The 16,934-nt window shown below is 35.7% G+C and overlaps 1 protein-coding gene across 2 annotated transcripts in view; it reads left to right on the top strand.

Moving 5' to 3' along the window:
• Positions 1-16,934, top strand: part of ADCY9 (adenylate cyclase 9) — a 189,143-nt gene that overhangs the window by 120,591 nt on the left and 51,618 nt on the right. For both annotated transcript variants that reach the window (XM_044658049.1, XM_044658041.1), the window contains exon 3: positions 12,733-12,837. In XM_044658049.1, the coding sequence (XP_044513984.1) occupies positions 12,733-12,837 (105 nt within the window). The remainder of the gene's footprint in view (positions 1-12,732; positions 12,838-16,934) is intronic.

Genomic DNA, 16,934 nt, shown 5'->3' with positions numbered 1-16,934 from the left:
AGAATATCAAGGGAAATAATGAAAAAAAATGTGAAGGAAGGGGGCCTGGCAGTACCAGATATTAAACTATACTATAAAGCAGCAGTCATCAAAACAATATGGTACTGGCTAAGAGATAGAGAGGAGGATCAATGGAATAGACTTGGGGTAAATGACATCAGCGAGACAGTGTACGATAAACCCAAAGAGCCCAACTTTTGGGACATGAATCCACTATTTGAAAAAAACTGCTGGGAAATTTGGAAAACAATATGGGAGAGATTAGGTCTAGATCAACATCTCACACTCTACACCAAGATAAATTCAGAATGGGTGAACGACTTGAATATAAAGAGGGAAACTATAAACATGTTAAGTGAACACAGAATAGTATACTTGTCAGATCTCTGGGAAAGGAAAGACTTTAAAACCAAGCAAGAGTTAGAGAAAATTACAAAATGTAAATTAAATGGTTTTGATTATATTAAACTAAAAAGTTTTTGTACAAACAAAAACAATGTAGTCAAAATCAGAAGGGAAACAACAAATTGGGAAAAAATCTTTATAACGAAAAACTCTGACAGGGGTCTAATCACTCAAATATACAAGGAGTTAAAGCAATTGTATAAAACATCAAGCCATTCCCCAATTGATAAATGGGCAAGAGACATGAATAGGCAATTTTCAGGTAAAGAAATCAAAATATCAATAAGCACATGAGAAAGTGTTCCAAATCTCTAATAATTAGAGAAATGCAAATCAAAACAATTCTGAAGTATCACCTCACACCTAGCAGATTGGCTAAAATGAAAGAAGGGGAGAGTAATGAATGTTGGAGGGGATGTGGCAAAATTGGGACATTAATGCATTGCTGGTGGAGCTGTGAACTGATCCAGCCATTCTGGCTGGCAATTTGGAACCATGCTCAAAGGGCTATAAAAGAATGCCTGCCCTTTGATCCAGCCATACCATTGCTGGGTTTGTACCCCAAAGAGATCATAGATAAACAGACTTGTACGAAAATATTTATAGCTGCGCTTTTTGTGGTGGCAACAAATTGGAAAAGGAGGGTATGTCCTTCAATTGGGGAATGGCTGAACAAACTGTGGTATATGCGGGTGATGGAATACTATTGTGCTAAAAGGAATAATAAACTGGAGAAGTTCCAGGCGAACTGGAGAGACCTCCGGGAACTGATGCAGAGCGAAAGGAGCAGAGCCAGAAGAACTCTATACACAGAGACTGATATACTGTGGTAAAATTGAATGTAATGGACCTCTGTACCAGCAGCAATACAATGACCCAGGACAATTCTGAGGGATTTATGGTAAAGAAAGCTACCCACATTCAGAGGAAGGACTGCAGGAGAGGAAACATATCAGAAAAACAACTGCTTGAACGCATGGGTCGGGGTGGACATGATTGAGGGTGTGGACTTGAAACTACCACACCAATGCAACTACCAACAATTTGGAAATTGGTCTTGATCAAGGACACATGACAAAACTAGTGGAAATGTGCATCGGCCATGGGTTGGGGGAATGCGGGGGGGGGGGGTTGAAGGGGAAAAGTGGAGCATGAATCATGTAACCATGTTAAAAATGAATATTAATAAATGTTAAAAAAATAAAATAAAAAAATAAAAAAAAACCCTCAACATAATAGTGCAAAAAATTATTCAAGACAACTACCTAGACCATCTGAACATAGAAAGCAAAATACCAGTTGAAGGAATCTACAGTTTTTCCCTGGAAAATGCCCTATTCTGTAAACGTCAAGACAGATAGTGGTTAAATTTAACAACTCCATTAACAAACAACAAATTCTCCAAACCACTAGTAGAGAAATCTTCAAATATAAAAGAAAGCAAATCTAAATAACAAGCCTATTCTGTGCCCACCAGAAACCACAGGAGGGAATGAAATAATGTATTCTTAAGAGAAAGAGCTCAGGATGCAATTCATGATTTACCCTGCAAATCTGACCATTAATGAAAAAAGATGGATGTTTAACAGAGTACCCAGTTGTTCAAAAATATCTATCTATCTATCTATCTATCTATCTATCTATCTATCTATCTATCTATCTATCTATCTATCTATCTGTCTGTCTGTCTATCTGTCCGTCCGTCCGTCTGTCTATCTGTCTATCTGTGTGTCTCAGGAGAAAATTGTTATTATAAAATTAATTTGCTTCATCTTTATTATTATCATTTAAAAGTGGCATTTTTAAAATTTAGAACATCTACTCTTAGAAATACTTTAATATAAAAGAATCAATATGTTTTGCAGTAACATAGAAGTACCCCATACGCATATCATCACACAGTTTTGCAAAGAAACTTTCTTTTAGTGAACATTTTTAAAATAAAGTTTATTACCCTTGTAACAATTTGAAAAACTATATGTAGTTAATTGTATTTGTCTAAGAAGCATTAATATATCTAAATTATATGAAGAACCACATTTTTCACTGTTTTTAGATTTGAATTTTGTCCTGACATCAATTAAGTTCCATCTATGAAAGTCTCTAAACAACTTTATTCAATGCAAGTAATCATTTTGATGTCACAGATGAGAGTTATATTTTAAAGTTTGCTTTTGTTTATTAAATGCATCTAATTTTGATAGCATACTTTTCATTTATTTATTTCAGCATTCTGGGATTATATTGTAGCTAGATGATAAATTGTTTTTGATTTCTCTCTCAGCTGAGAGATGTATTATTGAGCCTATAGCAGTATCTCTATCCTTTGAGACTCCAAAACACAAGTCATCATGTAGGCATGGCTCAATCTCAGGTATTGGAAGATACCTCCAGTCCATCTCCTTTCTGCCACTAGGTGGGAAGCATGTTCTATTATCAATCCTGCAGAGTCATGATTTGTCATTAAGTTGATTGGAGGCCTTGCATCTTTCAGAGATATTTTTCATTATGTTATCATTTTAAAAATTGCATTTCAGTAGTTTTGTGTTTAAGATAATAAAGGAAGAAAATTACTAAACTAAGGACAAAGAAAGAATCATAAAAAAGGTAAGAAAGAACTAGTCAGAAAGTAGAAAGCCAGAAGAAGAGAGTGCCATCAAATCCTAATTTGAAAAGTCTCTTATTTTTGGAGGTAGTGACACTGAAGAGAAGAAAATTTTCTGTTACAGAGAATTTGAAAAACATTAGGATGAAATAGAGCTAATAATCATAACGTGGCATTATAATTTACAAGACACTTTTCTCACAATGAGGGAGTATTTTGCATACCATTTTACAAATGAGGAAACTGAGGCTCAGAGAAGTGAAATGATTTGTCCACAGTCACAACCTCATCACCAGTAGCTGACAGGAATAAGTCATCTTATTCCATATTCTATTTTCCTTCTACTGCTCCATCCTTTTGCTTCCCAGCCCCCCCCCCAAATGATTTAAGAAGTCATTGGACATCTTAAGGGTGGGAACAGATGCTGTATTGTAAGGGAGTCTTATTTTCTCAGGAAATGTTTTCCTTCTGTTTGCGTGTGTGTGTATGTGTGTTTATAGCTGAAGATTATTCTCAGAGATGCCATATTTGGTCCTAATAATTTTCATTAAGAAAATCCAATCAACTCATAAGTTATATTAGTGCCTTAGGAACACTTTAAGAAAAAACTAAATCATGTAAAGTCAACATCTAGCTGTCACATTTATAATTGAGCATTAGGGGCTATGGTTCTAAGGTACAAGCCAGTGTGCATAAAAATAAGAAAAACTAATCTTTTGCCTGATTTTTTAATTAGAATAAAGGTGATTAGAAAAAAAGAATTGCACCATTTTCATTGTATTTTTCATAACCAGTGATGGTGAAGGCATTTGTATTGAATTGCAAAGGTCTCACATACATCATGAAAGCATCTGGAATTCTTAATCATCTTTTTGCAACCTGGACCCCTTTGGAAATCTGGTGAAATCTATAGATTCCTCAGAATGATGGTTTTTAATGCATATAATAAAATATATCTGATTACAAAGGAAACCAATTATATTGAAATACAGGAATCAAAATATTTTTTTTAAAAACAAGTTCACAAATTTCAAGTCAAGATTCCCTATTTTAAGACTTTCCCCTTTATCAGATATAGATAGAAAGATAAATAAATGATAGAGTACTCTTTCTAAATGATCACTTAAGAGATCATCCAGTTAGGAAGTGTTCATGTTTCAGTTGATGTTCATTAGCTCTACATTAATCTATTATTCAACACCTCTGGGCTGTGCTCTCACTGGGCATTTCTGGTGTTTACAATCAGTAATGAAGTTAATGATGTAGATTTGCCCACATGGGGGCAATTCAGTTAGGATCCGTTCTGTTTTCAAAAGGCTTATACTTCCCCTTTGAGGTCTTATTTCAGCTCTAGCCTGGGGACCATTTCTTTGTGACTGTCTCCATTGCTTATTTAATGACATTAAATAAGTGATCATTTTCTTTTCTCTTTTTATCATCTGTATATAAAACGATTATTGGTCTTATTTTGAAGAAGTGGTTCTTCAGAAGTAGAAGTCCTTTTTATTCCTTTATAGTAACTGAAAAGATAATAGCTTTTCAAAAATCTGTTTACAATATCTGTGATAATAATTAAGCAACAAATACATATTTTAAATTGTTTTCTGACTGATGGAAATGACACCATAGGTTTTAAAGGTTATTCCCAGTTTTGTTCTTTGCTATTTAACAGCCCACCTGTATTGACTGAGGAGCATATTGTGGACAAAACATGCCTCACGTATATTACTATATAGAAGTATTTTGTAAATTTTAAAGTTCTATGTAAATCAGATTAGTTGTTATTACTGTTATTATCTGCCAACCTTAGGGCATGAGGTATTTGAAGAAAACCAAAGCTTATCCATTTAAACTTAAATGATTTATTTTAAAGAAATCTTTCTAAAACCTTTTGCACACTTCTCTAGCTTCTCTAACTAACTTTAAAAAGAATGTAAAGAACATAATTTTACTGAGGTATGGCCACTGCACATGCTATAGCTTCTTGTAGCCACAGGGAAGAGTTGGGTGAGAGGTAGACACCAAAGATATGTGAGCAGCCCTGAAAAGGGCTCAACAAGCCCTTACACTAGAGGTGCTGCTATTCTATACCTCATACACCAATTAGCAACTATTTTATCAAGACCTCTCTGTGGAAGACCTGAAGTAAGCACTGAAAAGGTGAAAGATTCAAGGATGAATAAGGTGGAGTCCTCTCCCTTAAAGAGCTGAAAACCTAGTAGAAGGGATAAGACAAATGTCTGCTATACCTGGCAACCTGTGATGAGAGAGGAACCAAGTGCTATGGAGGATTAGAAGTCTTTAAGGAAGAGATCACTTTTCAGGTCTTTGAGGGGATAGGGCAGGATTGTGAAGGGTGGAGATGTAGAGGGACTGATATTTCTGGCAGAAAGAACATTAGTAAAGGCCTAGAGTCAGGAAAATGTGGGATATGTACAGAGAATAGCCCATAAAATGTTGTATGTATGGAGTATGGAAGAAAGAGATAAGGGAAATATATTAGGATCATATTTTGGAGAGCCTTAAATTCCAGGTAAGGAGTTTGGACTTCATTTTTCTATATGCAATGGGGAGTTACCGAAAGCATTTGAACAGAAAAGTGTCATTAGCAGAGTTCTTTGAAAAAAATAATCTCTAGGGTAGATTGGAGAGGAAGAAGAGATTGAAGGATTAACTGGAAAACCATATTAATCTAGGCAATAGGATTAGGAAAGAATTTGTATGCTTATAAGCAAAAGTGCTAAGCTAATCTTTGGACTCTGGCAAGGTTTTTTAAGGAGGAGTCTGCAGTCACACTGATAACATTTCATGTCAGTTCTTTTTGTCAGCTCGGCCTTCCTAAACTTCTTTAGCTACGAGGCTTTTGAGATGGTGAGGATCACTTACAGACCTCTGGAGTGCCTAGATCAGAGGTCGGCAACCTTTTTGGCCATGAGAGCCATAAACGCCACATTTTTTAAAATGTAATTTCGTGAGAGCCGTACAGTGCACACAGTGCGCACTTCTGTAACAGTACCTGAAAAAAATGGACTTTATGGCTCCTGCAGAAAGAGCCATATATGGCCCTCAAAAGAGCCAGATATGGCTTCAGAGCCATACGTTGCTGACCTCTGGCCTACAGGGTCATTCTGGGAAGTCAGGGAATTATAAAATTATAGATTTTTATGGATGAAGAGAATCTTAGAGAGCAAATGGATGGCACTTGGACCTGGAGTCAGGAAGACCTGAGTTCAAATCTAACCTCAGATATTTGCTTGCATATGACCTTTGACAAATCACATAACTGCTCTCTGCCTCAGTTTCCTTAGCTGCAAAATAGAATAATAATAGCATCTACCTTCTAGGATTATTAAAATAAAGTGAGAGAAAATTTATAAAGTACTTTGTTAACTTTAGGTACTATGTAAATTATAACTAATAAGCTAATATTCTTAATCTTTTTGTGTCATGGGCTCCTTTGGCTATTTGTTAAAGCCTATGGGCCCTTTCTCAGAATAGCGTTTTGAATGAATACAATAAAAAACAGAATTATAAAGGAAACTAATTATGTTGGACTTTAGTTAAAAAAATATTTTTTAAAAAACAAGTTCACAGACCCCAGGTTAAGAACTCCTATTCCAATCCATCCTTCTCATTTTACTGAAGAAGGAACCAAGGCCCAGACTACTGAGATGACATGCTCAGTAAATGACAAAATGGAAACAAGATTTTCAGTCTCCTGAAAAATCTCCCCTCTCTTCCAGCCTGGAATTCTTTCCATCACACCATCCTATAAAGGGTTTAGAAAGAAACCTTTAGCCCTTTCCCTGGGAAAGGATCCTGGAGTAACCTCTCTCTTCCATTGACTAATTCCCTGAAGAATAGCCCTGTGCTGCTGTTTATGTGTAGGGAGAAGTGACTCTTGATGGGATGATAAACTAATGAAAGAAAGAAGCAGAAGCAAGAGGAGAAGATATAGCAAGGAAAGACAAGGCCACAGCTTGGAATGGTAGACGAATGGGAGAACTACAGGCATTTGGGGAAAAGCTGGCATTCCAGCAAGTCCTTTGATTCCTAATGCCTGTAATTCCAGAAACTGTTAAGAATGAACCCATAGGGTGAGATCACTTTCTCCCCAGTTAAGCTGAAATTTCATGTTACTCCTTGATCCCAAAGTATGTCCATTAGTTAATCTAGATGACTCCCCCATTACTGTTTTACTGCAGGCTTTGATAAATGTTTGTTTCCTTTATTCGACTGACTTGAATAAGTGCTTTATGGTACTATTTCAAACCAGCTGAGATTAAGCTATTACCCTCCAAATCTGGGAAAGAACTACTTGCCCACAGAGTGACCAGGCAAAGTGGCTTTTATCCTGATCCCCCAAAAGAATCATACCTCTAGACTTTAAATGTCTATGTAATGAATAAATATAAATCCAGTCCCCTTCTTGAAGGTAGCTGAGTGAGAGAGTGATTACCAAGCTCAGGCCATTCTTCTTCCCACAAAGGTAGAAATCCAGTCCTTTTACACAAGACATCTCCATATCTGTCTACTAGCTTCTCTGTCTATCTTTCCAGCTATATTTGTTACAAGCAGGCTATCTAGTGCTTTGTTACCCTGTTATGTTACTTTGGGCTTGTCAGTTGGTCATTAAACAAGTCTGTTTTGTAGTCCCACAAAAATACCTTGCACTTTACTGAGGGTTTGATAGAAAAGTGCATCTGACTGAAAATTTTGATCCCAGATTAGAATTGAACATGTAAAATAACTGAAAGAGGGAGAAAGAATCACACAGCCACAGAATTGAAACAGAAAAGTTCACTAAAATGGCAACTAATTGCTCCTTCCTATAGAAAAGAAAGTTGTAGTCTCTCAGCTCCCTAGTCCCAGGTGCTTGTTCATATTTAACCTGTAAAGACTTTTGTGTAGGATTGTTATTAGCTTTGAAAGTTACATAGGAACTGAGAAATTAAGCTACTTACCCATCGTCATAGAACTATTATGTTTCAGAGGCATAATGGCCTTGAACCCATACTTTCTGACTCCAAGACTAACTTCCCATTCACTCTATCTTACCACTTCTTGGGGATCTCATAGATCATCTAACCTGTTTTCTGTATCAAGCCTTTCTAGATTCTGCAGGACTAAAAACAAGTCATGTGCTTTTTGGTTAAGGATATTTACAAATGTAACCCCAGTCATAAAACTATTAATACCCCTGTCATAAGGCATAACAAACAACTTCAGTCCCCAGGTCTATTTATTTTCATGCTGCCACTACAATTCTGATTGGTGTAGAAGTTTTTAGACATAAAGTACAAAATCCATGTCCAAACCCATAACAAGAATTAATGGGCAGCATAGGGCTTCTTAGCTGTCTAGTCTCAGAGTGGTAAATTTACAGAGCTTACCTCTCTAGGGTAAGAACCTATTGAAAAAGCCAATTATCTGTCTACTCTGCACCCTCTGGTGTATGGCAGAAGTCATTGCCTCTCTTTTGTCCTTTAGGAACCAAATTTAAGATCAAAGTAGTTCACAGAATTATACTTCTCTAATGTTCTAATGAAAAAAAAAAGTCACATTATGCAATAATTACTTATTGTGTGCAACAGCCTAGAATAGGCAAGGAAGACATAAAAAATAGCATTTCCTTGGAGGAACATATAGTCTGACAAAAATAATAAAAATGCAGATTATTATAAGAAATGCAGATGCCCAATTACCAAAAGTTACTGGAATATCAATTTTCAATTCCCAGGTAAATGAGCATTTTTTTATTTTGGCTTGGTTTTGGTTTTAATTTTATTTTTTTATTAATAGAATTTATCCACAAATGTCCAGGCCCCTCCCCCTGCATCACATACGGCATCATCTAGGAGACAGACATGTTCATACAAATTATGTCTTTCATCTTTCCACCTTTCAGTTCTCCTTCTGGAGGTAATATTCACAATTTATTCTTCAAGAATCAAATCTGTAGCTGTGTATGATTTTTTTTATTCTACTCATTTTGCTATTCATTATCCCATATAGTTCTTTCTAAGTTTTATTAAAATTGGCCTGCTCATTGTTTCTTATGGCACAGTAGTATTTCATCAAAATCATATACCACATATATGATGGTGATGGAATATTATATTGTGCTACAAGGAATGATGAACTGCTTGATTTCTATAAGAACTGAAAAGACCAACATGAACTGATATAGAGTGAAATGAGCAGAACCAAGAGAACATTGTCCTCAGTAAATAAAACACTGTGGGATAATGAAATGTAATAGACTTTGCTACTAACAGCAATGCAATGATCCAGGACAATACTAAGGAACTTATGAGAAAGAACGCTATCTGCATCTAGAGAAAGAACAGTTGGGGGAGAAATGCAGAAGAAAACATATGATTTATCACTTGTTTGTATGGGTATATGATTTGGGATTTTGGTTTTAAAAGATCACTCTATTACAAAAATGAATAATATGGAAATAGGTCCTGAGTGATAATATAAGAATAACCCAGTGGAATTGCTTGCCAGCTCTGGAAGTAGGGGGAAGAGGAGAGGGAAAGAACATGAATCATGTAACCATGGAAAAATATTTTTTAAAAATAAAATAAAAATTATATTTAAAAAATCATATATCACAATTTGTTCAGCCTTTCCTCAATTGATGAGCGTCCCCTCAATTTCAGTTCTTTGCCACCAAAAGGAGAGCTGCTATAAATATTTTGGAACATATAAGTTCTTTTCCTTTTTCCCTGATCTTCTTGGGAAACAGACCCAAGCAGTACTATTTTTGAGTCTAAGAATATATACAGTGTTGTAACTCTAGGTATAATTCCAAATTGCTCTCCAAAATGAGTGGATCAGTTCACAGCTCCACCAACAGTATATTAATGTCTCCATTTTTCCATATTCCCCTCCAACATTTGTCATTTGCCTCTTTGTCATTTTAGCTAATCTTATAGGTGTGAGATATCTCAGAATTGTTTTGGTTTGCATTTCCCTGAGCAGTAGTGATTTAGAATATTTTTTCATATATATGGCTTTGATTTCTTCATCCAAAAATTGTCTGTCCATATCTTTTGCCCATTTGTCAAATGGCTCTTAATCTTATAAATTTGACAAAGTTCTCTATATATTTTAGATATGCTATTTCTATCTGAGAGACTATGTACAAAATGTTTTCGCCAATTTTCTGCTTTCCTGCTCATCTTGGCAACATTTGTTTTATTTGTACAAAACCTTTTCAACTTAATGAACTCAATTATCCATTTTACATTTCACAATTCTCTCCATCTCTTATTGACTCATGAATTCCTCTCCTCTCCATGATCTTGATAGAGGAAAAGACATCATTGATTAACTGTCTCTTATATTTCTTAGTGCCCTTCTAGGACTCAATCCATATCTTTTCCCTAAGTCTTTTCCTCTCTTGGCAAACATCTCTAGTTCCTTCTATACTTCTTTCTATAGTACTATATGATGTAGTTTCCTTTGCCATATTGGTTATCTTTATTTGCTTGGGCTCCAGTTTGACAATGGCCTTCCTAAAATAAGTGCCCAGAACAGAGCATATCTTATTAGTTGTAGTGTTATCAGGGCTATCACCTCCCTTGTTGTAGATTCTATAAGTCTCAGGAAAGCCTAAGATAACATTAGCTTTTTTGACTTGTCATATTACATTGTTGACTTGTATTAAGCTTAGAGTCTTCTAAATACCCCAGGTCTTCATCAAGTGAACAGTTATCAAGGTACAATTCCAAAACCAACTAATGCTTCTTCTGTCCTCACACATACAAACTGTGAAATCCATTTCCTTTTGTTGTCACTGACCCTCTGCCATCACTACAGATCAGTACTTGAAATTTCTCTCTAACCATGGGTGTCAAAACTAGAATCAATTTTATTGGTCCTCATCTCTAACCAGGCTGTACTACTTTGGAACTTCTCTGAATTCTGTATATTGTGCTTCTGCCTATTTTGAATACCTCCTTTATTTTTTCACTATTCTTCCACCTGGAAGTGCCCATTTATTTTATATATAGCTATCAGTAATTCAGAAGTTATTGGTATTAGAACCTTTGCTGATTATTTTTTCCTCATCAGTTTCTTTTCTTTTAATTTTAGAAGTATTAGTTTTTACCTTTTTTTAATCTTTTATGTGAATACAATCAAAATTACTGACTTCTCTCTAATAATTTCTACTACTTATTTGACTCAAAAAATGGTTTTTTCTATGGGTGGAGAAAATATATTATTCCTTTTTCTTCCAGATTTTTATTGAAGCATTTAGTCAGTTTTCATTTTGCTTTACAATTCTAAGGTGTTTTTCTTCAATCATTCTTTCTAAAAGTAATCAAACTCTCTTATTCTTATATTTCTGTTACTAACCCAAACTTAACAATAACACTCTATAATTGTGTAGGAATCTTTGCTTTTATCAGAACCCTAGGGAATTTGCTTTAGGATTATCTTATTCTTATTCTCTTCTTTTCTTTAGGGCTTTTCCTCTACTTGTTTCTGTTTCTCTGAAATAATCTTATTAAACTTTTAGACATTATATATTGGGCATTATAGGCATCATTAAACTGAGAGTTAAAAGATACTTTGGAGACTCTATCATCCTTTGTTAGTAGTTTGTACTTGGTTTATCTTGATTTTAGAAGTGTGAATTAAGTACTTGCCATTTTTGACTGAAGGTTTGGCCATTCTTGGAAGACTTCTTAAAATAGATATTTCTTTCTGCTTACTTTTGGAATGGAATTGCTTTTCAAATGTCTTACCTTGAAAAAGCATACTGAGCTTTATTTGATAGTTAACATAGGTTATCTGAGTTCATGGCCTAGACTTCTTAATTTTGTATGTGCTTTATTTATTGCATTTTGTCCAACTGGCCTTTGGCCTTGTTGAGAAATCTGCTGTGATCCTGGTTAATGTCCTTTGGTAGTTAATTTTTGTCTTCTGGAAACTTGAAGTATTTTTTTCTTATTGTTATTATGTGGGAGTTTAAGTGAAGTGTCTAGAAATAATGAGAACTGAATTCTTTCTTAGGGTCTTGTAAATTCTTCCTATTTGTATATTGCCGTGAGTTTTTGTTAGTTTTTAAAAGTTTTCTTTGATAATTTTCTGGAATATCTATTTGGTTTCTTTTATTTCCAAGAGGGAATATTATAACTTCTGAGATTTATTCAATGTGACTAATCTTCTAGGTTCCTCATTTGATTCCATGTTTTCCTTTTTTTAAATAAATCAGCGATTTTTTTTAGTACCTTTACTTCCTCTAGTTCTATTTTGACTGTAGTAGATCTATAATAAGACTATCCCATTTTTCAAAGTTTATCAAGTTACTTTTAGTCTTATAATTTTCTTTTTAGTGTTAATCCTTTTATAATTTAATTTGAGGATACATTTCAAGTTATATTGTTTCATTTTCCATCTGCATTCCTCCTGGAATTTCTCAGTACAGTTGCACTCTGGGATTTTCAAAAAATAAAATAGCATTCTTCTTGTTTTTGAATGTTTTAAATGTAGATAGATTTTTTTAAGCTGCTTTTCTTCACTTTAGTGAAACTGCTTCCTTCTAAACCTCCCATTTTGACACATTGGCTGGAATACTCTTTGACCAAATTAAGTGTTTTCCATTTTTGTACAACCATTTTATATGACTATAGAAAGCAGTGAAACTGAATTGTATACTGGTGATTTTTCTTGGATATATTCCTTGAACTTCTTTCTTCTTGCAGACGTGTCCTTCATGTGGCGTTACATTTGCTCCTAACTGTGAAACTAGTCCTGAAGAAGGAGCAATTCAAAATGGCTGTCAAGATGAACATAAAAATAATACCAAGGTAATTTGCTTCTTATTGCTCTCTTTTTTCCTATTTATTTTCCTATTGAATCTTTCTACAGTAAATCTTAATTTTCTTGGTTCTGAGCAGATGAAAATTCTTCTATTAGGTAACATCATGACAGTTTTTCCTAGCCCCACTGATTCTGAATGAGTGTATCAAGAGTTTTTTTTTTTTTTTTTTTTTTTTTTTTTTTTTTTTTTTCCCCTGGGACTCCATTCTAGGAGCATAGGGCCACAACCAGTAGGCAATGGGTCGCTCAGGGTCACCCAGCTGGGAAGTGTCTGAGCCTGGATTTGAACCTAGGACCTTTCGTCTCTAGGCCTGGCTCTCAATCCACTGAGCTACCCAGCTGCCCCTACTTTAGGTTGCAGTTTCTTTAGCAGATACTCTGTATCAAGAGTAGTTCATACTTATTCTGTGCTCAGTAACATGCTGTACAAGATACAGATTAGGGATAAAATATCATCCTTCTTTCAGATAACCCACAGTTTCAGGAAGGAGAAACAAAATTAGCATATTTGAAACAAAAAAAAATTAAGCCCTAATCTGCATGGTATTCACTATAAGTACAATTAGAGTTTTAGTTTAATGTGTATCAAGAAATTGGGGAAAGATTTTTCAAGGAAATGATCATCAGCTAGGTCTAGAACCAAAGGCATCCAAGTTTTTTCAGCAGTGAGCCATAACATCAGATACCTATATGTGCAGGGATCATGTTGATTTTTTAAAATTGAAAACATTTGTTGAAGTCTAATAATTATTCATGAACATAGGTTTTTAAAAAGATTAATATAAAAACAAAAAAGTCAAAAGAAATAAACTCAGGTTTTATCTAAAGAAAAACTTCTTAATAATGAATGCTACCCAAATGTAGAATGGTCTCCCTTTAGAGATAATGTGTTCTTGCTCACTAGAGGTCTGCAAGCAAAGGTATAGAGCAGGGGTTGGCAACCTTTTTGGCCATGAGAGCCATAAATGCCACATTTTTTAAAATGTAATTTCGTGAGAGCCGTACCGTGCTCACAGTGTGCTCTCCTGTAACAGCACCTGAAAAAAAATGGACTTTATGGCTCCTGCAGAAAGAGCCATATCTGGCCCTCAAAAGAGCCAAATATGGCTCGAGAGCCATACGTTGCTGACCCCTGGTATAGAGTGTACAGAGGACTGTTGTTCTACTATAGTTTGAGGTCATCCAAATTGGAGAGATATGAGATTCAATGTGATTCATGCAAAAGTTCAAACTAGAAGAGGCAGATGCTAGTATAGTGGATAGATTGTAGGACTTGGAGTCAGGAAGTCCTGAGTTCAAATTTGGCCTCAGATACTTATTATCTGTGTTACTCTGGGCAAGTCACCTACCTCCCATGTTTGTTTGTAAGGATCAAATGAAATAATAGTGTAAGAGTCACTTAGCGCACTGCCTGGCACATAGTGGGTACTTTGTAAATGCTTATCCCCACCCTACCCCCTCCACCTAGAACTAGTTACTGAGCAGTTTTTTTTTTTTTTTTTGGTTTTGTTTTAAACCCTTGTACTTCGGTGTATTGTCTCATAGGTGGAAGATTGGTAAGGGTGGGCAATGGGGGTCAAGTGACTTGCCCAGGGTCACACAGCTGGGAAGTGGCTGAGGCCGGGTTTGAACCTAGGACCTCCCGTCTCTAGGCCTGACTCTCACTCCACTGAGCTACCCAGCTGCCCAAGTGAGCAGTTTTGAATAAATTAGTTAGAAATAACAACACATTTTCTAGAATTATTGTATGTATTCACTGTGCACATCTCATCTGATTCCAGGATTACATCATTGATGGTGATTCTCAGTTTCAGCATTTGCATGGATGAGAATGTACTTTCACAATCAGATAGACTCAAACATTAATCTGCATTCGTCCACATAACCAGAAATGTCCAGTGGTTAGGCCTTAGTGGCCTCCTAATTTAACTGTGCTATCTTTGTTAAGGAAATTTTCTCTGTAAATCTCAGGGCACACATATTAGATACCTGGACCCTAATAAAAAATAGGTTTGAATCTCATTTCTGTTATTTATTAGCAATGTTATCATGGGCAATCAGATAACCTCTCTGAGCTTATGTTTCTTCATGAATAAAATGGTAATATTTGCAATATTTAGTGTTGGATAAAAAGTACTATATGAACCATAATGTTTGTAGAAAGTTATGATTATTTCAATAAGAGAAGATAATGGGGAAGGCATTCCAGTCAAAGTAGCCAACAGGAGCAAAACTGTTAAATTGGAATGACTATGCTATGTGCAAAGGATACTGAGAAGACCATCCTGATTACAGCATAGAATATGTTTTTAATTTTAAAAAGCAGTGTTCGATGGCTTACAAAGACTGAAAGCAAATTATACAGTTCCTTAAAAGCCAGACAGAAGAGTCTGAAAAAGATTTAGAAAGCTAGGAGCTGCAGTAAGTCTTAAGTAGAGAAGTAATGTGAAATTAGAACAGTAATTTAGTAACTGTGCAAAATAGATTGGACTGGAGAGGACTCTAGAAGAGAGAGGCCAGTTAGGAAGCTATTATTATAACCTAGTTTAAGGTAAAGAGGCCCTTCATTGGAATCATAGACTCTCAGATGGAAAGGACTTCTGGGGTTAACAGTCCAATTCATTCCTCAAGGAGAAGCTCATCCACACTGCCCCTGACTAATGTTCATCTAGCCTTTGCTTGGAGACCTCATTATCTCTTGACAGGCCATTCCACTTTTGAATAACTAACAGTTAGGAACATTTTCCTTTTATACATTTTAAAGCTGCCTGTCTGCTTCTATCCATTGATCCGCTTCCCAGGGAATAAGCAAAATAAAGCTGATCCTTTTGCCATTGACTCCACTTCAAAGGCATACTTCATTTATGTGAAGATGGCTATTAGGTCCCACCTAAATGTTTTCTTCTTCAGACTGAATGTTCTCATTTTCTTCAATTGTGGGAGGAAGTTTTTTTGCATTGACTTAGGAAATAACTTTGTGTATGTTCTGTTTACTCATCAATGTAGCTGTTATGTATACCCAGTAGAATATTAGGTCACGGAATATAGGGACTGTCTCACTTTTGTATTGGTGTCCTTGCTATGTGCCTAACACAGTGATGGCAAACCTATGACATGCATGCCAGCACTGACACGTGTAGCCATTTTCGATGACACGCAGCCGCATACAGAGAAGTATGGGGCCGCATGCTGAGGATGAAACATTTGCTGTAGTGTAGTGTAGACACTCTGTGCACTATAGGTGACAATTTCTACCTATATTAATTTACCTATTTTGGTTTATTAAATACAGTTATATATTACAATTATGCATTTTTATATTTAAACTATAAATATCATGAAATTATGGTTTTTTTCTTAAAGCGACACACCACCCAAGTTATGCTTGGTTTTTTGGCGAATTTTGACACACCAACCTCAAAAGGTTGCCCATCACTGGCCTAACACATAGAAGACTATAAATTCTTGCTGAATTGAATTCCACCAGTCTTGATATGACACCATGTCATAGGACCTCACTGTGCATGATGCCTAGAGCTAAACACAAAACTCCAGAGAGAGTCTGACTGTGTAACGGAGCTGTCACCTCCCAGATCCTGGATTCTAGGCTCCTACTAAAACTGTAGCTCTTTTGAGGTAGTTTGGCTGCTTGATCACATCTTGACTTATATGGAGCTGGTCTCTTCACATGAACTTGTTCAGTTTAGTAAAAGCAAGTATAGAAGGGGCAGTTAGGTGGTTCAGTGGATAGAGAGCCAGGCCTAAAGACGAGAAGTCCTGGCTTCAAATCTGGCCTCAAACTCTTCCTCTGTGATTCTAGGCAAGTCACTTAACCCCGATTGCCTAGCCCTTACCATTCTTCTGCCTTGGAACCAATACCATCTTATTGATTCTAAGATGGAAGATAAGGGTTTAAAAAAATAAACAAACAAGAAAAGAGCTTTTTATTCATTCTTATTATGCTTTATTTTCTTAGATATGGCCCTCTGTTCTGGCTTATTGATATCTTTTGAGAATATACATTTATTTCAATTCATCAAACATCTTTTGAATGCCTGCATGGTCCAAGGCACTGTGCTGGGTG

This window comes from Gracilinanus agilis, chromosome 1 (genome assembly GCF_016433145.1).
Source record: "Gracilinanus agilis isolate LMUSP501 chromosome 1, AgileGrace, whole genome shotgun sequence".
Taxonomy (NCBI): domain Eukaryota; kingdom Metazoa; phylum Chordata; class Mammalia; order Didelphimorphia; family Didelphidae; genus Gracilinanus; species Gracilinanus agilis.
This window is presented reverse-complemented; position numbering and strand designations above follow the sequence as displayed.